At 48.6% G+C, this 24,509-nt stretch overlaps 1 protein-coding gene, 1 long non-coding RNA gene and 1 pseudogene across 6 annotated transcripts in view; all 3 read left to right on the forward strand.

Moving 5' to 3' along the window:
• Positions 1-2,164, forward strand: LOC119312684. Of its 5 annotated transcripts, none has more exons than XR_005151412.1 (7): positions 1-116; positions 613-644; positions 741-779; positions 864-925; positions 1,046-1,188; positions 1,268-1,336; positions 1,521-2,164. It is a non-coding gene; the product is annotated as an uncharacterized LOC119312684 (long non-coding RNA). The 5 variants fall into 5 exon arrangements; XR_005151411.1 differs by having other exon boundaries at positions 1,840-2,164; XR_005151408.1 differs by having other exon boundaries at positions 1,268-2,164.
• A 1,473-nt stretch (positions 2,165-3,637) lies between these two features.
• Positions 3,638-11,007, forward strand: LOC119349686 (annotated as a pseudogene).
• A 3,016-nt stretch (positions 11,008-14,023) lies between these two features.
• LOC119349687 (disease resistance protein PIK6-NP-like) overlaps positions 14,024-24,509 on the forward strand; it is a 23,614-nt gene continuing 13,128 nt past the window's right edge. Inside the window, exons 1-3 of the mRNA XM_037617771.1 lie at positions 14,024-15,636; positions 17,348-17,878; positions 18,056-18,730. Of these exons, the coding sequence (XP_037473668.1) occupies positions 14,584-15,636; positions 17,348-17,878; positions 18,056-18,730 (2,259 nt within the window). The 5' untranslated portion in view covers positions 14,024-14,583. The remainder of the gene's footprint in view (positions 15,637-17,347; positions 17,879-18,055; positions 18,731-24,509) is intronic.

Raw genomic sequence — 24,509 nt, forward strand, 5'->3', positions numbered from 1 at the left:
CTCTTCCCTCAGTCCCTCCTGCCTCCTGGCCAGTTCGTCTTCCTCTAGTGCTCCCGCAGAAGTTCTAATGGCGGATTCGGCGGCGTCGCGCGCAGCCGACGAGCCGCCGGATGCAGGTCCGATTCGAGGGGAACCCTTCTCTGTCTCTCTCTCTCGCCGATTGATCGCCGTGGTTCTACTGCTAGGGTTAGCAGAGAGCAAGCAGATCGATCCACAGTTCGCTGGTGATGCTGCTGCTAGGGCTGCGTGGTTGATTAGCTAGCTCGTCTAGTTCAGAATTTATCTAATGAATTTTCGATTTTCTGTTTATGTGATGATTGATAGACAAATTGTGGAACTAATTAGACAGTGTTAGGTTTCACTGGCGCCAGGTTAGGTTATTGCTGATCTGATTCATGTAATTCCTTTGAACACCGCACTGTTGCCACCATTTGAAATCATCTCTGTCAAGATTGTTGATTGTTTCTCTGTTTCTTGTTCTCTATAAGTAGTAAATGGCGATTCCTAATTAATTTCCCCCTTTTCAGTTGTATGTTCAGTTCAATGCTGCTGTAAATGGCTTCATCAACACACGTCTAATTGCATTGCCTTCTGTTTTCCTGTATTTATCAGGGGTACCTGACCATTCTTGCAGAGTTATCCAGGTCAGCTAAACTGATAAATACTTCTTAGAAGGTCCCAGCGAAGTCTTGCTGGTGTTTATGTTCATAGTTTAAACTAGCTATTTTTCTTCACTGCAGCAGAAGCTAAAATCAGCACATAATGTGTGGATGTTTCAGGTTTTCCTTTGCAGCTCTTCTGAGATTATATTATTTCTGTTTTTCTTCGGTTTTTTTTTCTGACATTCATTCCTACTTTCATAGGGACTCCTGACCCTGAAACTGTGACTCCTGTGGTGCCCCGGCACCAAAAATTATATACAGAGGTTCGCTATTTTTGTCACGCACTAACTCTAGCATGAGAGCTTAGTTACTTCAGTCTGAATATTTTGTAATTTGTTAATCTAGTGGGCTAAGCATTTAGTTCCTTTGTCTTTCTGTCACAGGCTCACACTAGCACGTGCAACTTAGTTCAGTCTGAACATGTTGATACTGAACCAGAAGTTGTCTCTAAACTGTCATATTGGACTTAACTCTTGACAGGGTCATGGAAATGACACTAAGGGGAGAGCGGCCAGTTGTTATCCAGGTATTCTCAATTTCTGTTTGTCTCCTAGTATTATTACTGCAACAAGAGGACTCTGTAACCCTATTGTTTTGTGATATAGGATATTAATGATGAGCCTCCAAACTCTGATCAGCCGATCTCCGTGCCCTGTATGGCACCCAAGCCCAAGGTTTGCACTTGAAACTACTACCTAACCAAACGTTTTACAGTATGCATTTGCCTTTTTTCTCTAGTCTCACCGTCTTGGCGGAAAGAACATGGGTGTGTGCATGGTAACCGCACACACCATCTGATGATGAATATAGACCTTTTCGAGTATCTTCATGATGCCCATTTGTGTTGCTGTTGAACAGCCATTAGAGAAACAAGGCTGTGCAAATAATTTCGGCTGGGATCTGAGAACTCATCCAAGAAAATCAACATCGGGAGTTCAAACCGGTAGCTTAAACTTGTGTGTACGCCACATCTATTTGCGTTGTGAACTTTGGCAATCCTACTGTGAACTTTGGCTGGGAATCCTTTGTCTAGTTATGCTTGTCTGTGACTCTATAGAAAACCACTTAGGCCCCGCTTGGAATAGGGGTAATTTTATACACCTGTATTACTTTTACAAGTGTATTTCACCAGCCATGTGTGATTTCCAGCCAGAGTTGAGGTCTGTATCTTCTACAGGTGTAAAGGTGTGGAAAATGACAATCCAATCAGGCCCTTAGTGACCCCAGCTGCAACAACCACTCTTGGTGACTGATTGATTGATGAAAAAGTAATCATTCCACGTCAGCGTTCACAGCAAAGTTGCCTGTAATTATTAGGCACGGGAATTAGCGCCTATTGTGTTTTGCATCCTTTCGCTCTCTTTTGTTGCCAAGAGTTGTTAGCAGCCCAAAGTTGACATTTATGTATATATATTTCAAGTTGGCCATCCACTTGCGACTTTATGTGGAAAGTTATAATTTTCTAGTACATGTGGTTGCATGCATTCTACAGAGGCAGGTGTATCTTTGACAATAACTTGAGCATCACTATCTGCCCGCCAGCCTTGTTTTCTTTGTTCCATTTACGACTTTTTGTGGAAAATTATACATTGATAGATACATGCATGAATCTGGCCAAACATATCCATTCATACCCTCCCAACTAGGGCTGGACACGAGCCGAGCCGAGCCGAGTTCAGCCCGAGCCCGGCTTTGGCTCGCCTAAAGCGAGCCGGGCTCGGCTCGGCTCGTTAGTTGAACGAGCCTGTTTCTAGAGGCTCGGCTCGTTTTGCCTCTGGCTCGGTCCAGCCCGAGCAGCTCGATCAATAAAGAGAGCTAACTGCATTCTCGACAGCAACAGTCTATCAACGACAGAGCAAACTGAATTTTCGACAACAACAGTCCATCAATACATCCGAGCAACAGAATTTTGAACAGCAACTACATTTCAAACCACTCTGTCGTCAGCAGCATAGATCAACAGAGAGAAAAGGGAAGAGATTTGGGGATGGTGGAGGCCTGGAGGTGAAATCACGGAGCGACGAACGGCGGCATCCGGTGCAGCGGCGAAAGGGCACGTACCACGTTGGAGTCGACGGCGAGCCATCCAGCATCGGGTGCGGCGAGTAGGACGATGTCGAGTGGTGGCACTGGCAGGACAGCGGCGGCGCGGCAAGGCGCAAACCCTAAGCAGCGTCGGGTGCATTCGCTCGCCAGGGGAGGCACATATGAGTCGGGGTGCTCTGTAGTGGGCTTGGGCTGCTCATGTAGGCTGGCTGCTGTTGCTAGACAATGGGCTGAAAATTATCTAAAGAAACTTAACTGGGCTGCGAAACGAGCCACCGAGCTGGACCGAGCAAAAACCGGCTCGGCTCGGCCGTCGAACGGGCCGAAATATGCAGCTCGGCTCGGCCTATATTCTTGTCGGGCCGAGCTGAGTCGGGCCGAGCTGGAGCGAGTTTCGGGCCGAGCCGAAAAGCTCGCTCGAGCGTCCAGTCCTACTCCCAACTACTCCATTCCTAATTAAACAATTGCTATTAATTGTTGAATCACACTACTACTCAGGACTAGCTGGCTTGCAAAGACATAGTTTAACATTTTAAGAAGGGTCTCTTCAAACAACTTCCAATGTAATGCCCATTTTATCTATATAAACGAAGCTCCGTTCCTGGCACTTCCACAAGCTGCACTACTGGCTAGAGCAAGATCTTCCGGAGCAAAATGCACACCAGCCATCCATCTGGTTGAAGGTAATTTTGCGCTCCATCCCTTTAATTTGTGGTTCATTGTTTACTCCATGCTTTCCATCTGGTTTCTGTATGGCTTTCCATCTATATTTTTTTCAATATTGAACAACTTTGTGAAAATTAAGCATGCATGCCTCCTCATCTAGGTTTGCTATCAGATTTCCTAAACTGCTGTTCCTGCTTGCGACATAACTGTAGCCCGAACAAACACCAATGGCTTTGTTCCGAAAAAGATTTTGTATTGTGTGTTCTTTGTTTCTGGGATGGATTGCAGTCTTTGTTTTTCTTTCCTGTTGCTAGTTATTCAATGGTCATTATGCTAATTAATTATGCATATAACAACAACAACAAAGCCTTTAGTCCCAAACAAGTTGGGGTAGGCTAGAGGTGAAACGCATGAGGTCGCACGACCAACTCATGGTTCTGGCACGTGGATAGCAAGCCTCCACGCACCCCTATCCATGGCTAGTTCTTTGGTGATACTCCAATCCTTCAGATCTCACTTTACGGACTCCTCCCATGTCAAGTTCGGTCTACGCCGACCTCTCTTGACATTATCATCACGCTTTAGCTGTCCACTATGCACCAAATGGAAAATGTTGTGGAGCTTAATACATCATCAGTTCTATTTATTTTGCAGGAATACATCATCAGTTATAAACTTATAATCGCACACGAGCACCTAGGGGCTCTTGTGGGCCTTGATGGTACCACATGGCCAATCAGCAATCCAGTGCTGAAAAACTTAAATAGACATGTATAACCTCATGAGAAAAAGGCATGCGGATAAGGATTAAAAGGTAGAAGCTATGCTTCCTTAAATAATGAGTTTGTGTTAAACTCAAAGAAAAAGCTAGCTATCGCAGAACGTCATAAATTTTGTCAATAATGTTTTGCATAAAAATTTACCTCACAATTTTGAATTATAAAAAGAGCAATTAAAAAGTAAGAACAAAATGATATTGAAAATATAAATATAGTGTAATACCACCCTGGTAGATTTCTCTTATGAAAGAAGGATAGCTACCTCCATCACGGAAGTTGATGGTTGCAGCTCTCTATCACCAAAGAGCAAAGCATCGCACAAAGGTGATCTAATGCATAACGCTGTCAGTGTAGTGCGTGCGTGTGCGTGTGCGTGTGCGTGTGCGCGTGCGCGCGCGCGCGCGTGTGTGTGTGTGTGTGCACGTGAGTAGAAGACTCAGCTTTGCAGCAGACCGGATACTATCCAAGATGTTTAGCTTGCTCCAATAGATGCTTTCTCCTGATATGATTTTCTTCCATTTTCTCCCCCTCTTTATAAACCATCTGCAGATTAGCGGATCACCTGCTGCCTTCTAGCCACGCCAGTACACGCGAAGGAAACAAATTATAGAAACCTTCAGACAGCAAACGATGGCGGACTTCGCGCTTGGATTGACCAAGACGGTTGTGGAGGGGACGCTGAGCAGGGTCCAGTTGGCAATCGATGAAGACAACAAGCTGAGGGTGACGGCGAAGCAAGACCTGCGGTACATCACAGCCGAGTTCCAGATTATGCAGTCCTTCCTGAAGGTCGTCAACAAGGAGCGTGCCAATAATGAAGTGGTGAAGACCTGGGTGAAGCAGCTCCGAGACCTTGCCTTTGATGTCGAAGACTGTGTTGAGTTTGTTATCCACTTGGACAACAACTCGCCCTTGACCTGGTTGTGGCGCCTGCTGCCGTCCTGCGTGGCACCACCTCGATCTCGGGACTTGGACAAGGCGGTCGCAGAGTTAAAGGAGCTGAAGGCGAGGGTCGAGGATGTAAGCCAGAGGAACACACGCTATAACCTCATCAATGACTCTGGCTCCCAAGCCAAGACCACCATGCTGACCGACCAGTCCTCCATGGCCACCACCAACCCATCAACTAGGGCTGGACACGAGCCGAGCCGAGCCGAGTTCAGCCCGAGCCCGGCTTTGGCTCGCCTAAAGCGAGCCGGGCTCGGCTCGGCTCGTTAGTTGAACGAGCCTGTTTCTAGAGGCTCGGCTCGTTTTGCCTCTGGCTCGGTCCAGCCCGAGCAGCTCGATCAATAAAGAGAGCTAACTGCATTCTCGACAGCAACAGTCTATCAACGACAGAGCAAACTGAATTTTCGACAACAACAGTCCATCAATACATCCGAGCAACAGAATTTTGAACAGCAACTACATTTCAAACCACTCTGTCGTCAGCAGCATAGATCAACAGAGAGAAAAGGGAAGAGATTTGGGGATGGTGGAGGCCTGGAGGTGAAATCACGGAGCGACGAACGGCGGCATCCGGTGCAGCGGCGAAAGGGCACGTACCACGTTGGAGTCGACGGCGAGCCATCCAGCATCGGGTGCGGCGAGTAGGACGATGTCGAGTGGTGGCACTGGCAGGACAGCGGCGGCGCGGCAAGGCGCAAACCCTAAGCAGCGTCGGGTGCATTCGCTCGCCAGGGGAGGCACATATGAGTCGGGGTGCTCTGTAGTGGGCTTGGGCTGCTCATGTAGGCTGGCTGCTGTTGCTAGACAATGGGCTGAAAATTATCTAAAGAAACTTAACTGGGCTGCGAAACGAGCCACCGAGCTGGACCGAGCAAAAACCGGCTCGGCTCGGCCGTCGAACGGGCCGAAATATGCAGCTCGGCTCGGCCTATATTCTTGTCGGGCCGAGCTGAGTCGGGCCGAGCTGGAGCGAGTTTCGGGCCGAGCCGAAAAGCTCGCTCGAGCGTCCAGTCCTACCATCAACATTTCACATGCTAACTGAGGTCTGGGAGGCCGCTGGGAAGCGAGACAGCCTGAGTGACCTACAGAAGTTGATCATGGGTGAAGGCAGTGACCTTCAAACGATCTCTGTATGGGGAAGTACGGCAGCTGATCTTGGGACAATGTCCATTTTCAGCATGATGTATGCTGACCCAGAAATCTGTGGAGCATTCAAAAGACGTGCATGAGTAAAGTTGATGCATCCTTTCAAACCTGATGAGTTCCTCAAGAGCTTGCTTACTCAGTTCTACGTGAGCTCTCACCAAGAAAACATAGATGTGGACCATCTCACGAAGGCCGAGCTCATGCAGCAAGTGAAGGCGCACAAGTATCTCATCATTCTAGAAGAAGTATACATTGTGGTGGACTGGGATGCCATCCGAGTGTGCCTGCCGGACAATGAGAACGGCAGCCGAATCATCGTGTCGACAAAGCAATTAAGAACTGCACTCTTGTGCACAGGAGGGGCATACCAAGTTTCAGAGCTCAGGAGATTCTCTGATGATCAATCTCTTTGTGCCTTTTCCAAGAAGGTAATAATACCAGAACGACGTCTCTTCTACTTCCAAACTATACTCCATTCGAAAATACATGAAACTTTTAACTTTTCGTGGACTTTAACTTGTAATTTGACCATTAATTTCTATTCGACTATGTTACGGATTATTATACCTTTTTTTTGGATAAATTTGATGGCACTATTCTCTATTCTAACCAATCACAATAATTACATACTTTGTGAAAGGGAAATACCATTAAAAACTAGCTGTTGAAGATAGAGAAATTTGATACCATGCTTTCTGAAGTGTCAAGTATTTTAGAACGGATGGGGTACTAGGCTAATCATAGGCTTGTGGTGTATTTCTTTTTTTTTCTAAAAGGAGGATTACCCCTGGCCTCTGCATCAAGCGATGCACACAACCCTTGTGTGGTGTATTTCTACTCAATATCTCCACTAATGCTGTTGTAAAGTTAGGTTCTCAAAAGGAATAGCAAATACTGGAATTAATTTGTGTCATACTTAGTTTGGTTGACCATTGGTAATTTTCTGTAGACCTAATAGCTAGTACTCCTACATTGCTTGCTGCATTTTACGATACATGTCGTTTTAGGTTTGGGCACATTTTTTAATGCACGAATTTGATTCTATATTTTTATATGAATACATTATTGAACAATTTATAAGATTGCAAATCTACTTTTGATAACAAATCTAATGGTACCATTTTCATTGAATCAACCTAACGTCTTATATGAATAGTCAAAACTTGAGAAGTTCAACTGCACACATTGTAGGACACATCTTCTTTAGAAAGGGAATATTAATATCTATGGTTTATTCTTTAGAATTTTGTATCTGACCTCATACTTTGTTCTTTAGTTTCCAAACCATCCAGTGTTCTAAATATCTGGATGGCCAAACGGTCAAATACATATGTGTTACAAATGCATGTAGTTTGTTTTTGAAATGATGCATTCTAGTTGGCTCTGGAACTTTATTTTTATGTGTGGGCTTCGCGAAAATTGGCAATGTAAACTTACTCACAACAAACTAACAACACGTTGTTTTCAGATTTAAGTAGTTGGTTTCTATTCCCTACTTTCCAAAATATAAGGCGTGTTTGACTTTGCACGGTCTTTAATGAACAACTTTGACCACTAATATATATATGGATCTAGCATGTATAAATGATAGCATTGTATTTGTCTTGGAAAATAGTTTTATCTCATATATCTTTATACTAATTCTATGCACATACTATAAGTGAAAATCATAGTTAAAATTGTATGTTAAAGACTCGAAAAAGTCTACCGTGCCTTATATTTTCGGAAGGAGGGAATATTATATTGAATTCACTATATTGGATCCTAAATAAATATGGACTACATAGGAAGATTATTGTAAATTTGAGTTACTTGTAACTGTTAAGCTTAATGCACTAGCCAACGTAACCAAAAGTCCGATCAGATGGAAAGGACTAGGCAATCCACATTTACACTTCAACACCCCCTCGCACGTGTGAGGCGAGAAGTCAACACGTGAATAGACTCAGAGGTATGGCTTAAGAGGCCTATACGTGGACATAGAGGGGGACAACATCAATTTTTGGATAAACTGCGAAAGACAGAACTTGAACTCAAGGCCTTAGGCCATGATACCAAGTTAAGCTTCATGCACTAGCCAACGCAACCAAAAGTACGAAATGATGAAAAGGGCTAGGCAATTCACATTTACACTTCAACGGTAACTATGTATATGTATCTTATGTTGGTCCTGCCTTGGACGCTTAGGCGATAAGGTGCCCTGGCAGCGCCTTACAAATATGCCCGCCTTAGGTGCTTAGGCGTCACCTAGGTGCTAGAGCGAGTGGTGCTCGCCTTAGGTCGCCTTACCGCCTTATAAACAATGCTTTTTATCATCTGATGGTGTTGTGTGAAAATGTGGGACAATTTGGAGAACTTCCTAGAAAACAATCAAAACACTTGCACTAAAAGGAAATAGCCTTTCTTATCACCATGCAAGTATTCTTGATAAAATGTACTTTGTGTGGGAAAAACAAGAAGACATATTGGATTTAAATAATGGGATAGCTATATAATCAAATTGTTTTTTTTTTCACATATTTCCTAGTCAGCCCAACGTGCACCCTAACGCAGGTACTAAATAGTAAAAGAGAATGCGGGAAGGCTAATTGCTGCAATATGGGGTATGAGTACTTTAGCTATACTAATTTAAGCACAATAACCCCGAAGAACCTGCACCCCCCACGCCCCCAACACCCCTGTTGTGATTTCAAGAAAGGAATATAGTTTGTGAAAAATGAGAAAAATTGGGTCAATGGGCATTTGAAGCTTAAACTCGTGTCCCTCTAGTTTAACAATTATGTCATTACTTGCAGGTAGGGCGTCAGAGTGGCATGCGAGACCTTATTTGGCAAATAAGGTGTCGTGGTGTGATTTCAGTATGGGGGCTTAGCGATGACAAATCAACACTCATCAATGAAGTGTACACCAGCATAGTGTATAAGCATAAACAATTCGACGGAGTTGAGTTTCGACGACACAGCTGGGTAGACATACCGGTTCCTTTCAATTTGGAGGTCTTCTGTCGGCGCTTACTTGTAAGTTTTCGTTCAGAAGATCTCCAAGCTGAAGAAATCGCGGTGGTTGGTATGATGGCAGAGCCGGGATTAACCCAAGAGTGTTGCAAATTTCTGTGTGAAAATGATTGCTTCGTCGTTATTAATGATCTGCAGTCCACACATGATTGGGACTTGATAAAATCTGCCTTCTTGTCCAAGCCTATTAAAGGATGTATTCTTGTAATTACAAATGAATCAAGTGTTGCCACACATTGTGTAGAGGAGGAAAATGGAGTTCTCAACATTGAAGATTTGAAAACCGACATTATGCTTCGCCCCTTGGTAAAGGTATGCATGCTTACACAGTTCAACCTAAATTGAACCCAATCTCTCTGCATCTCATTGATGGGCACAATCATATTGATGTTGATCGGACCATCGGAGGGTCTTTATAGCAGCCGGTTAACTGTTATGTATATGTCTTTACTTGTAGGGTTGCCAGAAATATGGAATCGAAGGGAAGAGGCTACTAACAGGGGTCGCCTTTTCTCTATCGGATTGGGAGAGACACGTGAATGGTTCACAAAATTTGGACACATGTATCAGGAAGAAGTGCATGATCTTTTGTTACGCTTACACAGTCCTGCTGTGAGCTGGTTGTGGGGACCTGCTGGTGCCGGGAAATCAACTCTCGCAAGAATCGTGTACTATCATGCGATGCTTAGATCTGGTGCTTCTTGGGAGTGGGATTATCAAGAGAGTCCAGTTTACCGAAAAGAGGGAATTGCAATGTTTAGCTGGGTTGATGTGCCCCACCCTTTCAATTTGAAAGATTTCTCTTGGCGCTTGTTACTGGATTTTCATTCAGATGATCTTCGAGCCGAGAAAATTGTGGCAATTGGTATGATGGAAGACCAAGACCCAATTCAGGAGTGTTCTAAGTTTCTACGTGAAGACAAATGTGTCATTGTTATTGATGGTCTACAGTCCACTGATGATTGGGATTTGATAAAAGCTGCCTTACTTTCTGATCAAGTTAGAAGCCATATTATTGTCATTACAAATCTGGCAAGTGTCGCCACGCGTTGTGCAGATGTGGGAGATCGAGTGATCAAGATCAATTGTCTAGAAGCTGACATGGCCCATGGTCCCCCGATAAAGGTCTATTAATTTCCTATATATGATGAGCTAATCCTCTACTTTGCCGTTAATCTATGGATGAATTTCCTTGATGCACATATGTATTTAGAAAAGATTCCATTTAATGATGCAAGTAGAGTCCGGAACTTTAATCTCTAAATTCAGTGCCTAAACATTCTAAACCCGCCATTTTAGATCGTATATATGCTTAATGATCACCTATTGAAACAAGAAACCGCAAAAATGGACTAATTCGCATGCATCAATTTGGTCTATGTGTAACCTAAACATCTATGGATCCAATGTCTATGTTTATGAATTTGTTCTGGTTAGAGCTATATTATAAGTTTGTATAGATATACTTGACCAGAGCTGGTGGGCGTGGCTTGTGCTAATTTAACAATTATGCGTCTGACTTGCAGGGTTGTGCTTCTCGCGTATTCTCCAACAGGAATGCAGAGGCACGTGACTTGATCAACACATTTAGACTTGTTGGGCGTCAGAATGGATCAGCATCTGACCTTCGCGACAGTTTAGATTCCTCAGGTCCTAGTTGCTGGTGTTGGGAAATCAGCTGTGGTCAGAAGTCTGTACTGCCACCTGATGCTTGGACTGACCCAATATTTCAAGTTTGGCAGCGGACACAGCTTCACTAATCACCCAATAAGACTAAAGCCACCGTCTAGGCAACATCTGTCGCTATTCCTATCCAAATGATGAAAGGATGTTGATAGTCTGGGCCTAATACCAAACAGACCTTGCAGCCAAACCTAACATCTAAGACCAGAGGTCCCATCCAGGACGCCTGCCGGGAATGGGGCACCCACCGGTCCGGCGCACTCCTCAACCAGGACGCCTGCCGGGTATGAGGCCGCCGCAGCCACCTGCCACCAATCCATCTTTAGAGCTGTACTGCCGCATCTACCTTGCACGGTCTAGCTGTCGTCGACGCCACCATGACGTCAGACAACTTCCTCCTCCTGCGCGAGTCCATCTCCGCGCATCGGACGCCGAGTCTCCACTGCGCCATGCTGCCGAGACCCATCGTCGATGATACTGCTGATGCCACACCGCTCCACCTACATGCCATCTCGCGTCGACTCCGAACTACCAGCAACTCCACCACCCCGAGCAGTCCTCGGCCGACGCCTTCAGGAAGGAACACGACGCCAAAGTGCCATCATCGCCCAAACAGAAGAACAGAGGCTTTCGCCTGCGCTCATGGCAGAGGTGGGGGCATAGGATCCACACCGAAGCCTCCAAGAAGGGAATCGGTGCCGAGGGCGTCGACTTTGGTGCGGCCGCCACGCCGGCCTGGAGTTCCCCAGGATCCATGCCCACCCGCCAGATCCGTCTAGCCAGCATCGGGTAGGTATTGGAACTAGCATGAACCGGAGCAGATCGAGTCGGAGATGACGCTACCGGGATTCACGGCTGGCCGCTGCCTGCCAGATTCCCACCGCCGCGCACGTCAGGGCCGACTCTGAGCGATGCCGACCTCACGCACACACCCCTGGCCACCCCCAACCACGCCGGTGAGTGGGGGCAACCTCGGCGCGCGCCCACCGCCCCTCAGGGCCGCCAGGCCGGCGCCCGAGCCCACACCATCTGGAGGGGAACCGATCTGAGGTGGGGGCCCCAGATCTGCCGCCGCCAGCCGCCATGGCTGGCCCCACGCTGCCCCCGCAGCCGTGGAGGCACAACCGTCGTCGGAATCCGATCGGGCCGCCGCCCCATCACGCCCACTCCGCCTCCACGCCGGGCGACCAGGTTCGCCATCACGTCTCGGCCAGAGGATCCCCTCGCGAGGAGAGGAGGAAGGTCCGCCATCCGCTCGCCGGCCTCCTCCAGCGGCGGCGGAGAATGCGGCTAGGGCGCCCGAGCCGCCCCCCTGGAGGCGACGCGAGCGTTGTTCTCCTAGATCAGCTCTCACTCACAGCATGCATGTAAGGAGATATATGATGTATAAGTTGGCTAGTAAGTGAACTAAAACGCTCTTATATTTCTTTACGGAGGGAGTAGTATTTTCTCGAGTTTCCTCTTGTTTGACACTTGTAGTTTCTTCGATCATTTCTTGCTTGCATCTAATGCCCTTTCTTGCTCTGGTAGGTGGTGGGATACTAAACTCATGTTTGTTCTCACCAAATGACCAACAGTGCAAGCATGAGAGCTTATTTCTTTCCTTTTTCTTTTCAGGAAAATAAGCAGAGCTTCATAAAGGTAGAGAGATTCATGGGCTATGCCCCTGAAATTCATTTCAGGCCTGCTGGCTTGGTTGGGCCAGATGACCTCCATCAGGCTTGGCCCACTACCCAACAACGCACGGTCTCTCCCGGTCCAGCAGTGGACCGCGGCCGGGCCGTCCAGGACGGCGAGCACCGACAAGCGCCGCCATCCTCCCTCCTAGGTCGCCGTCAAGGGTGGCCGCGGACTTCGCGATGGGCGGCGCGGCGGCAAAGAGCGGAGGTGCTGCGCCGCGGGAGGCTCATGCGGCCCTACGCGGGCACCGCCGACGCCTTCGTCGGCGTGCTCCGGGAGCCAGGCCAACGTCATCCGCTACTTCCCCCCACCCAGGTCCGCCCTTCTTAGCGTCCGCCGCCCTCGATCTTCCCCACATCGCTTCCATCATTCCTCACTCATTGCCAAGATTTGGAATCTATATCAGTGAATCCCTCCTTGCTATTTGCTGCAATGTGATTGATGCCAGGCATGGCCAAAAAGCCAACATTTAGCGCCAGATTTAAGCAAGCAATGCACATTATTTCCATGGCCTATGTGATTGGGCGCTGTCCTTCTAGCGGGTCTCCCATTTTTGCCTCACGGCAGAATATAGAACCTCTCTCTTTTACAAGGCCAAGTTCTAATTTTAAGTTCTCGCATCAGAAAAAAAAATTGGCATATGATGAGTAATCCGGTTGGTTAGGCATCAACACAATCTGAAAGATTATAAACAGAAATTTCACTATCAGCGTGAGTATGTTTTTGATCCATATAGTTTGATACGCTACAGGTCTACAGTTCAAAGGCATTGAGTTTCTGAAAAACGAATAGACCATGACACAAGAAAAGGAGTAGATGTGGAGTTGCTTTACTGAATCATTCTTCTTTCTACTGTATGTCACATTTAGCAAATTTAATGAGCAATAGATATCCTTTTTGAATATCAAACTTGTGTTACTCTTTTTTTACTTTGTCATATTTATCTCCGTTCTGACTCCTGAGCTCCGGTCTGTTTTACGCAACCTCTACTGGTGTCACTTTTAGTTCATAAGCTTATTCGAGCCCATAATTATCCTTTTGTATGCAGTACATGCTAACTGTGCTGTCTATTGCCCCGTAGTTCCGTTACTTGTGTTGATCCCTGGGACTCAAATCAATTCTTGTTTTTGTTGTGTCATGATTTAGAAACGGTATTGAAACAGATTGACATGTGTCAGTTATGGGCTTTTAAGTACCATCGGACTGGGCTCTAAGGTAGATGTTGTAGTATAGAAACAGTTCATGTTTACCAACAGCCTGGGTTGTGACCACAGGACTCCCCGGCTGTTTACAAGCACGGAATGGGACATCTCCTTCTTTAGATTGTGGACCTGACGGAAAAGGCTTTATTCCGTCTGAGATGAGCTACTGAACACGAAAGATGGAACAGAATCAACGACGCCGACCAGATTTATCATCCACCTCTCTCTCTTTAGTCTTTAATTAGTTATGCAGCTGAGAAAGTAGTCACTTATGCCTTTAGTCTTTATTCTTTAATTAGTGGATGGAAAGAGTATTGTGTTCTGATGAAAGAGGACAGCTAGCTCCTCATGTCCAAGCATGGAATCGGGCACCTCTGTCTTTAACTTGTGGACCTGATGGAAAATGCATGATTCCCTGGTGAAAGAAGGCTACCTGCCACCACAAAAGAAGTTCTCTCTGAGGTGGATGAAGCTCTGTTACCTGATGCCGCTGTGTTGAACACGAAAGACGGAAAAGAGGCAAGGCATCGAGCAAAGGTGACCTAATGCACAAGGCTATCAGCTTTGCAGCGCACCCGATGCTATCCAAAATGTCTGGCTTGCTCAACGAATAGATGCTTCCTCTGGATATGGTTTTCTTCCATCTTCTCTCCCTCTTTATAAACCATCTGCAGATTAGCGGGTCACCTGCGCTGCCTTCCACCCATACTAGTATACAAGAAGGGAACAAACTCTAGAGCCCTTGAGAGAACAAACAATGGCGGACTTCGCGCTTGGCTTGACCAAGACGGCGGTGGAGGGGACGCTGAGCAGGGTCCAGTTGGCGATCGATGAAGAGAACAAGCTGAGGGTGACGGCGAAGCAAGACCTGCGGTACATCACAGGCGAGTTCCAGATGATGCAGTCCTTCCTCAAGGTTGCCAACAAGGAGCGTGCCAATAATGAAGTGGTGAAGACCTGGGTGAGGCAGCTCCGAGACCTTGCCTTCGATGTCGAAGACTGTGTTGAGTTTGTTGTCCACCTGGACAACAACTCGGCCTTGATCTGGTTGTGGCGCCTGGTCCCGTCCTGCATGGCACCACCTCGGACTCGGGACCTCGACAGGGCGGTTGCTGAGTTAAAGCAACTGAAGGCGAGGGTTGAGGAGGTAAGCCAGAGGAACACACGCTACAACCTCATCAGCGACTCCGGTTCCCATGCCAAGACCGCCACACCGACCGAGCAGCTGGCTGCCCTGGCCACCACCAACCCATCAGCATTCCACATGCTAACTGAGGTCTGGGAGGCTGCTGGGAGGCGACGCGGCATGAGCGACCTACAGAAGTTGATCCTAGGTGAAGGCAGTGACCTTCAAATGATCTCTGTATGGGAAAGTACGGCAGCTGATCTTGGGACAACGTCCATTTTCAGCATGCTGTATAGTGACCCAGATATTTGCCGAGCATTCAGAAGACGTGCATGGGTGAAGTTGATGCATCCTTTTAAACCTGACGAGTTCCTCAAGAGTTTGCTGACTCAGTTCTACGTGAGATCTCACCAAGAAAACATAGATGTAGATCATCTCACGAAGGCTGAGCTCATGCAACAAGTGAAGGTGCACAAGTATCTCATCATTCTTGAAGAAGTATCCGGTGTGGCGGACTGGGATGCTATCCGAGAGTACCTGCCGGACAATGAGAATGGCAGCCGAATCATCGTGTCCACAAAGCAATTAAGGAATGCACTCTTGTGCACAGGGGGTGGGGAGTACCAAGTTTCAGAGCTTAGGAGGTTCTCTGATGATCAATCTCTTTGTGCCTTCTCCAAGAAGGTAATTAACCCAGAACAACGTCTTCTACTTCCAAACTATACTTCATTCCAAAATACTTGAAGCTTTTGACTTTTAAAGGACTCCAATGTGTAATTTGACCTTTAGTTTTTATACAAATATGTAATAAATTATTACAAAAAGTAATAAATCTGATAGCACTGTTTTCATCTAATCAATCACAACAATTACATACTTTCTAGAACAGAAATAATAGTCACATAAAATAGTTGACAAAGATAAACAAAATTTATACCATGCTTTGTGAAGTGCTAAGTATATTAGAACAGATGGGGTACTAGACTAATCATAGGTTTGTGGTCTATTTCTTACTCAGTATCTCCATTAAGGACGTTGTAAAGTTAGGTTCTCAAAAGGAATACCAAACAATGGATGCAAATTATATCTCACTTAATTGACCATTGTTAGTTGGCTGTAGACATAATAGCTAGTACTCCTATATTGTTTCTAGCATTTATACAATACATGTCGTTTTAGGTTCTGGCACATTGTTCCATGCAGAGATATTCTATTTTTTATATAAATACATTGTTAAAAAATACTACCTATGTACCTTAATATAAGATGTTTTTGCAGTTCAATTCGAACTGCAAAAACATCTTATATTAAGGTACAGATGGTAGTATATATAATTGTGATACTATGAATCTACTTTTGATGGCAAATATATGGTAGCATTTCCATTGAATCAACCTAAATATCTTGTTATGTATATGAATGGTCAGACTACAGAGGTTCACCTGCTCCTTGTAGGAAATCTTCTTTCCAAAGGGATGGATTATTAATATCTATGATTTATTCTTTGTCCATCAGTTTCCAAAGCATCCAGAGTTCTAATATCTGGATGTCAAAATGGTTAAAATACATATGTAACAAATACATGTGGTTTATTCTTTAAAAATGATGCATTCTAATTGGCTTGGACTTCGTACTCACGACGAACTAACAGCACATTGTATTTGGATTTAAGTGGTTGATTTCCATTATATTAAATGTACTATATTGAATCCGAAAGAAATATGGGCTATATTAGTAGATTATTGCAAATTTGATTTACTTGTAATTATCTATATGTATCTGATGTTTATTTGGCTGTCGTTTTTATCATCTTATGGTGTTGTATGAAATGTGGGACATCTTACATAATTTTCTAGAAAACAATCAAAACACTTGCACTAGTAGGAAATAGGATTTCTTACCACCATTCAGTTTTTACAATAAAATCCAATGTACTTTTCCTAAAGAAACAAGAAGCTAGACTAGGTTTAAATAATGGACTCGATATATAATCAAATTGAATTTTGTCACGTACTAATTCCTAGTCAAACCCAGGTAGTGCACCCTGACACAGGTACTGAATAGTAGTAAAACAGAATCCATGGAGACTAACTGCTGCAATACGGGGTATCTAGTTTCAGAATTTGGTAGGATAAGTTAATCCTAGTAAAAATAGGTAGAATATGTTAACTACATTATTAACAAAACTGTAATGATCCTGTAAGAACCCCCTCACCCACCCACTCACACACCAAGAAAGCCCCAACCCTGAACAAAGAAAAGCGTGTACTTTGTGAAAGGGGGAAAAGGAGCACTTCAAGTAGAAGCTTAAAGTTGAATGCACAGGTGGATTAATGGGAATTTGAAGCTTAAAGTCCTGCCCTTCTAGTTTAACAATTATGGCCCTTACTTGCAGGCAGGGCGTCACAGTGGTATGCATGATCTTATTTGGCAAATAAGGTGTCGTGGTGTGATTTCAGTATGGGGGATTAGCGATGCCAAATCATCACTCATCAATAAAGTGTACACCAGCATAGTGTATAAGAGTAAACAATTCGATGGAGTTGAATTTCAACGACACAGCTGGGTCGACGTGCCCGCTCCTTTCAATTTGGAGGTCTTCTCTCGGTGCTTACTTGTAAGTTTCCGCTCAGAAGATCTTCAAGCCGAAGAAATTGCAATGATTGGTATGATGGAAGAGCCAGGCCTAACTCAAGAGTGTTGCAAGTTTCTGCATGAAGATGATTGCCTCGTTGTTATTAATGATCTGCAGTCTACACATGACTGGGACTTAATAAAAACTGCTTTCTTATCCGAGCCTATTAAAGGATGTATTCTTATCATTACAAATGAATCAAGTGTTGCCACACATTGCGTAGAGGAGGAAGATGGGGTTCTCAACATCGAAGATTTGAAAGCCCACACTATGCTTCGCCCCTTGATAAAGGTATGCATGCTTCCAAACCTCAACCTAAATTGAGCCCAATTCTCTTCGTCATCGACCATCTCATTGATGGGCAACAATCATATTGATGGAGGTCGATCGGACCACCGGAGGGTCTTCCTAGCAGCATGTCAAACTCTTGCACCTATCGTTTTAACTATTATGTATCTTTACTTGTAGGATTGCCAAAACTATGGAATTAGAGGAAAGGAGGCTACTCACAGGGGTCGCCTTTTCTCCGTCAGATTGGGGGAGACACGTGAATGGTTCACAAAATTTGGAGACATGTATCAGGAAGAAGTGTGTGACCTTTGGTTTCGTTTAGACAATCCTGGTGTGATCTCGTTGTGGGGACCTGCTGGTGCTGGGTTATCAACTCTTGTTAGAATCTTGTACTATAGTCTAATGCTTAGGTCTGATGCTTCTTGGGAGTGGGAATATCAAGAGAGGCCGGTACCGGTTATCTTTCAACAGAAAATTAAAAGGTTTAGCTGGGTTGATGTGCCCCATCCTTTCAACTTGACAGACTTCTCTTGGCGCTTGTTATTGGATTTTCATTCAGATGATCTTCAAGCCAAGAAAATTGCAGCACTTGGTATAATGGAAGGCCAAGACCCAATTCAACAGTGTTCTAAGATTCTGAGTGATGACGAATGTGTCGTCGTTATTGATGGTCTACGGTCCACCGATGATTGGGATTTGATAAAAGCTGCCGTATTACCTGACCCAATTACCAACCATATTATTGTCATTGCAAATGCTGCAAGTGTTGCCACACATTGCGTAGATAAGGGAGATCGAGTGATCAAGATAAATTGTCTAGAAGCTGACATGGCCCTTGGTCCCCCGATAAAGGTGTGTTAACTTCCTATAATAGAGCTAATTCTCTACTGTGCCAATAATCTATGGATTAATTTCCTTGACACATCTTTATATTTAGAAGAACTTCCATTTTATGGTGCAAATGGAGTATGGGGCTTTAATCTCTAAATTTAGTGCCTAAACTTTAATTTCTAAACCTGCTCATTTAGATCGTATATATGCTTGATGATCACTTATTACCGAAAAAGGCTTTCGCCCCGCTTTATAGATAAAGCCCAACCTCCAAACATAGTTCGACCACAACACACACACACGCACAAGTCTGACCACGGCAAGAAGTCATAGGGTTAATGCTGAGGGCACAACTCAACAAGCCCTGAAAAGCAGAAAAGGCACGCACAAATAGGGTGCTGCACAGCATCTAGTCTGGCTCCGGAGGTGGCGGGGGGAGCGGGGGCGCCAAGCTGAAGGCCATCGATCGAAGGTCGGCGATGAGGTTGTTGATGACGTCCCGGTCCTGGGGGCGGCTAAGCGGCCGCCAGAGCTGCAAGTAACCACACATTTTGAAAATGGCGTCAGTAGCACGTCGAAGAGGGACCTTCTGAATGACAAGCTTATTGCGGACGGTCCAAAGCGTCCAGGCGAGGACCCCAACGCAGAGCCATCTGAGATGGCGGTAGCGCGGGGGGGGGGAGGGGGGAGCATGATTTCAGCAAGCAGGTCAGGGAAGTTGGTGTTACACCACTGACCCCAACTGTCTCGCGGAAGCAGGACCAGAGGAACTGGGCCGTAGGACACGCGAAGAAGATGTGGTTAGCATCCTCCACCGTGTCGCACAAGGGGCACATCCCGTTCCCAGGTCCATTACGCTTACGGACCTCCACGCCAGTTGGGAGGCGGCCGCGAATCCACTGCCATAAGAAGATCCGGATCTTCAAGGGCAGGCAGATATCCCAGATCAAACTAAAGGGTTCGAGGGCCGTCGAGGGGGCGATGGCCGCGTAGAGGGATTTGGTGGAAAAGCAGCCAGAAGGCTCCAGCCGCCAAGACGTTATATCCGGGGAGCCAACTCCATCCATAGGGAGGAGGGCGATGTCCTGCATAAGGGTGTCCCAGGCAGCCACTTCTGGAGGGCCGAAGGGGCGTCGGAAGGCGAGGCGCCCTAAGTCAATAAGGGCCGCCTCGACAGAGATACGAGGGTCAACTGCAATTGTGAAGAGCGCAGGGAATCGTGCGGCCAAGGGGGAGTCCCCAAGCCATCGGTCAAGCCAGAACAGGGTCGATCTCCTTATGGAGGGTCTCATGGAGGCTATAGAAGCTCATGAGGAACCATAGAAGGCTAGCGAGCGAAGAGTTGATTAGGATCACCCGAGCAGCCTTTGACAGCCAACGCCCTTTCCAGGGTTCAACACGATGTTGCATACGGGTCACCGTGGGGCGGAGGTCCGCCACGGTGAGGCGCGAGTCACTGATGGGGATCCCCAAGTATGTCGTGGGGAAAGAACCCAACCTACAATTAAGGCGGTCCGCTATGGACTGTGCTTCCTCAGGGGGGAACCCGAGCACCATCACTTCGCTCTTATCGAAGTTAATGGTTAGGCCCGACATCTGTTGGAAGCACAGGAGGAGGAACTTGAGGTTAGCGATGTCATGGGCGGAGCCCTCCACCATAATAATGGTATCGTCCGCATATTGGAGGAGGGAGACCCCTCCCCCTCCGACGAGGTGAGGGACGATGCCATGAATATGGCCATCATCTTTGGCCTTATCAAGGATGGACGCCAGAGCATCTACCACCATGTTGAACAAAAAGGGGGAGAAAGGATCACCCTGACGAACCCCACAGAGGGTGGGGAAGTAGGGCCCAATGTCCCCGTTGATGTTCACAGCAGTCCGTCCGCAGGAGACAAGTTGCATGACCCTAGTCACCCAACGGTCGTCGAAGCCCTTGCGAAGCAACACTTCCCGCAAGAAGGGCCAGTGAACCGTGTCGTAGGCCTTAAGAAAGTCAAGCTTCAGAAACACCGCCCGATGGTGTCTCTGTCGGACCTCATGAAGGACTTCGTGGAATACCAGAACGCCATAAAGAATAAATCGGCCTTGAATGAAGGCGGATTGATTCGGGTGGGTAATGGCATCTGCGAGCAGGGTCACCCTATTGGCGTACCCTTTGGCCAAGATCCGGAAAATCACATTGATCACAGTGATTTGCCGAAATTGGCAGATGTCGGAGGCACCCGGGACCTTGGGGATGAGGGTCACGATGCCATAGTTAAGGCGCCCAAGATCCATAGTGCCCGAGAAGAATTCCTCAAACAGTGCCATGACCTCTGGCTTGATGATCTGCCAGAACGTCTTAAAAAACGTTACTGGCAGGCCATCCGGCCCCGGGGCCGAGGTGGGGTTCATCCCTTTAATAGCCTGGAAAACCTCATCCTCGGCGAAGGGGGCCACTAAAGCGGCGTTGGCCGCATCAGAGACCAATTGTGCACCCGACCAAATGTCGAGGGCGAGACTAGCCCCACCCCGAGGGGTGGGGGTAAATAGGGCCTTGTAAAATCCATCCACATGGGAGCGGATGGCCGCGGGGCGGACGAGAGGGGTCTCTCCATCCCAGAGGCAGTGGATGGAGTTGCGGCGTCGGCGGCCGTTCGCCACCGCCTGAAAATATGCGGTGTTGGCATCTCCCCGGAGTACCCACCGCTGGGTACCACGCAGATGCCAGTAGGCCTCTTCATCAGTGTAGATGGTTGAAAGCTAGTCTTCAAGGTCATATCGCAACATCCACTCATCTGGGGAGATTCCAGATGTGTCGGCACGGGCATCCAGAGCTTGAATCGCCAGCAGAAGGGCCTTTTTCCGCTCTCGGAGATCCCGGCCAAGGTTTGCACCCCCACCCTTTCATGAATTGGCGGGCAAGCTTGGCACAAAAGTGCCACGAGTCAACAGCCGACATGGTGCGATGCGGGGAAGAACGGGCAGAGATCCAGTGGGCAGCCACAGCCTCCCGGAAGCTGGCCTGGTTGAGCCAGAAGAGCTCAAACCGGAAGCGTGGCGGGGAGGGGGGGCGCTCGTCGGCGGTGGAGAGGAGGAGGGGGACATGGTCAGAGCCGATCCTGGTAATCGCACGAAGCGAGGCTAGGGGGCAGCGTAATTCCCATTCCAGGGAAACTAGGACGCGATCCAGAACAGATCGCCTCGGGTCAGTCTGACGGTTTGTCCAAGTGAACCGGGCACCCGTCCGGTCCAGTTCGCGGAGACCCAGCTCCGCGATCCAGTCATTGAATAACTGCATCCGGGGGAGGTTAATCCGGTCGTTATTCTTCTCATCCGGGGATCGGATGAGGTTAATGTCTCCGCCCACAACGACTGGGAGGAGAGAGTTGGAGATCTTCAAATGAAGCTCCTCCAAGAAGACCGGGGAGCGGCGATGATCGGCCGGACCATACACAATCACGACCTGCCATTTGAAGTTGAGGGCCCTCTCGAAGATCTCCATACTCACGAAGAATTCCCCCCGATCCATGCCCCCAACCTCAAAGGTGGCATCCTTCACGCCTAACAGGATGCCGCCAGAATGACCAGTGGTCCCACTAGAAGGGAGCCAATGCCAGGCGAAGAGGTGGGGACTAAGACACTCTAGCTCCTGGAGGGAGAATTCAGTTCGCATGGTTTCCTGGATGGCAATGATGTCAATGTGTTCGTCTCGCATGTACTCGATGAGTTGGCGGCAGCGGCCATCATGGCCGAAGCCGCGGATGTTCCAGAAAAGGGCCCGCATCTAAACCCCCATAGGGGGGCTGCTTGACCCCAAGACACGGGAGGCGCTTTGAGCGCGGAGAGCGGCAGTGCGAGAACGAGTGCGGCCACGTATCACACCATCAGCCACCTGAGGGCCCAAGCCCACGGGTGCAGCGGTCGAATCCACGGAGGGCCAGAGAAAACGTGCCCGAGTTTCAGCCAGCTTGCCGTCTAAGATCTCGCGAGCCCTAATGGCCGCAATATGTTCTAAGGGGGGTCCAACCTCCCCCCTGAAAACTATGGCCGAGTCAGTGGCCACCTTGGCGAGGTGGCCAAGAGGGACGGCCTCAAGTGCGGAAAAGGAGCAACAGGAAGAACTGGGAGGGACGGAATACACACCTGACTCGAGGTTCCGGACCGCAGCCCGGCGCTCCGCGCGCTCAGCGATGGATGGACCCGGGGTGTCCGCCGGGCGGGTCGCATCGAGGCGGGCGCTACGGCGGGACGCCGTCACCGGCCTCAATGTGGAGCGGGGCCGTCGGACGTAAGCGACCGTCGGAGGAGGGTGAGCGGCGGTCGGGGAGGTCACGACCACAACCACCGTCGCGGCCTGAGAGGTGGGAGGAGCGAGAAGAGTGCCGGAGGCCACCGGCGGAGGGAGCAGGGCGACGGGCACCGGGGTGTCGCCATCCGCAGCGTCTGCAGGTGGGGAGAGCGGAGCCGGAGCGCCGGCGGGGGGGTCCCCACCACCACCCATGAGGACCGGGGAGGTCGACCTAGGGGTGGCCGGGGGGTTCGGGGCCGCCGGCGAGGAGAGCAGGGCGGAGACGACGGAGGGGGAGCGCAGCGACGACGGCGGCATGACGAGCAGGCCCGCGCTGGAGATGTCACTGGCCGACTCAGACGGAGGCGAAGTAGGCGCGGCTGGAGCAGAGGCCAGGCGGAGCGCCGCCTCGAGGTTAGTGGCCGACACACGGGTGCGACCAGCCCCGGATCCGCCCCGGCCCGGAGGTGGGTTGGCGGGCTCACGGGATGGGGAGCGAGAGCGCTCGGACAGGTCCTCGTCATCATCGGGATCCTCGAGGCATGGATGGCGGGACCGGCGGCGGTGAGCGCCGTCGTCGGCAGCAGGCCCGCCCCCCAAGTGGCTGTCGTCGGAGAAGCGGGGGCGGCCGATGTGGTTCGGAGGCTCGGGGCAGATCTTGAGGTCGTAGCCGTCGTCGTTGAAGAAGACCCGAATCGTGGCGTGGAGCTTGGAGGAGTCTAGGCATTTCACCTTGACCCGGACCTCCTCCTCCTTGCGGAGAGAAAGCTCGTCGACCACCACCACCTTGCCCAGGAGCTTGGACGCGAAAAAAAATATGATAGAAAAAAAATAGGAGAGTAAAAAAACCCGAGAGAAGCAAAAGTAACTTTCGAAGCGATGAGGATCCAAGCCGTGTCGAGGACCACCACGGCCTTGGGATCCCACTTCGGCTCGGAGATGTTCACCACAATCCCGTTGAGGGCCAAGGTGATGTTGTCGCTGCGGGTACTGAAGCCCATGCTCAGAGCGTCGGGGAAGATCACCGTGAAGGAGTTGGCCATGGAGGCGATCACCTGCCAATCCCACTTGCATCTGCATAAGTGGTTGAGCTCGGCCTCAATCAGCTCTGGGGTGGCGACGGCCTCGCCAACGATGGTGACGAGAGCCAGGAGCGAGGGGGAGGGAGGAGGCAGCTCCGGGACCTCGATGTGGAAGAAGCCCATGTCCTCGATGCCGTGCCCGTACATCATGAGCTCGTCCGTCACCGGACGGTCCGGACAAAGAATCGCGGAGTGTCCGGAGTCCTTGCAGAGATAGCACATCGGCGGGTTGGGGCACGCCACCTGGAAGTGTCCGGTCAGACCGCAGTTGAAGCACGGCGGACCGTCAGAGGCGGAAGCGGAGCCCGGAGGTGGAGCGACCGCGCCGGCAGCGGGAGTGGCGGCCGGGGGCGGGGAGGGCCCTTCTTCTTATTCTTCTTTGCACCCTGGCGCCCCTGGTTCCCGTTGCCCCCATTGGACGGAGGGAACGAGGCTTGGGCGCGGG

The sequence above is a fragment of the Triticum dicoccoides genome, chromosome 1B (genome assembly GCF_002162155.2).
Source record: "Triticum dicoccoides isolate Atlit2015 ecotype Zavitan chromosome 1B, WEW_v2.0, whole genome shotgun sequence".
Lineage (NCBI taxonomy): Eukaryota > Viridiplantae > Streptophyta > Magnoliopsida > Poales > Poaceae > Triticum > Triticum dicoccoides.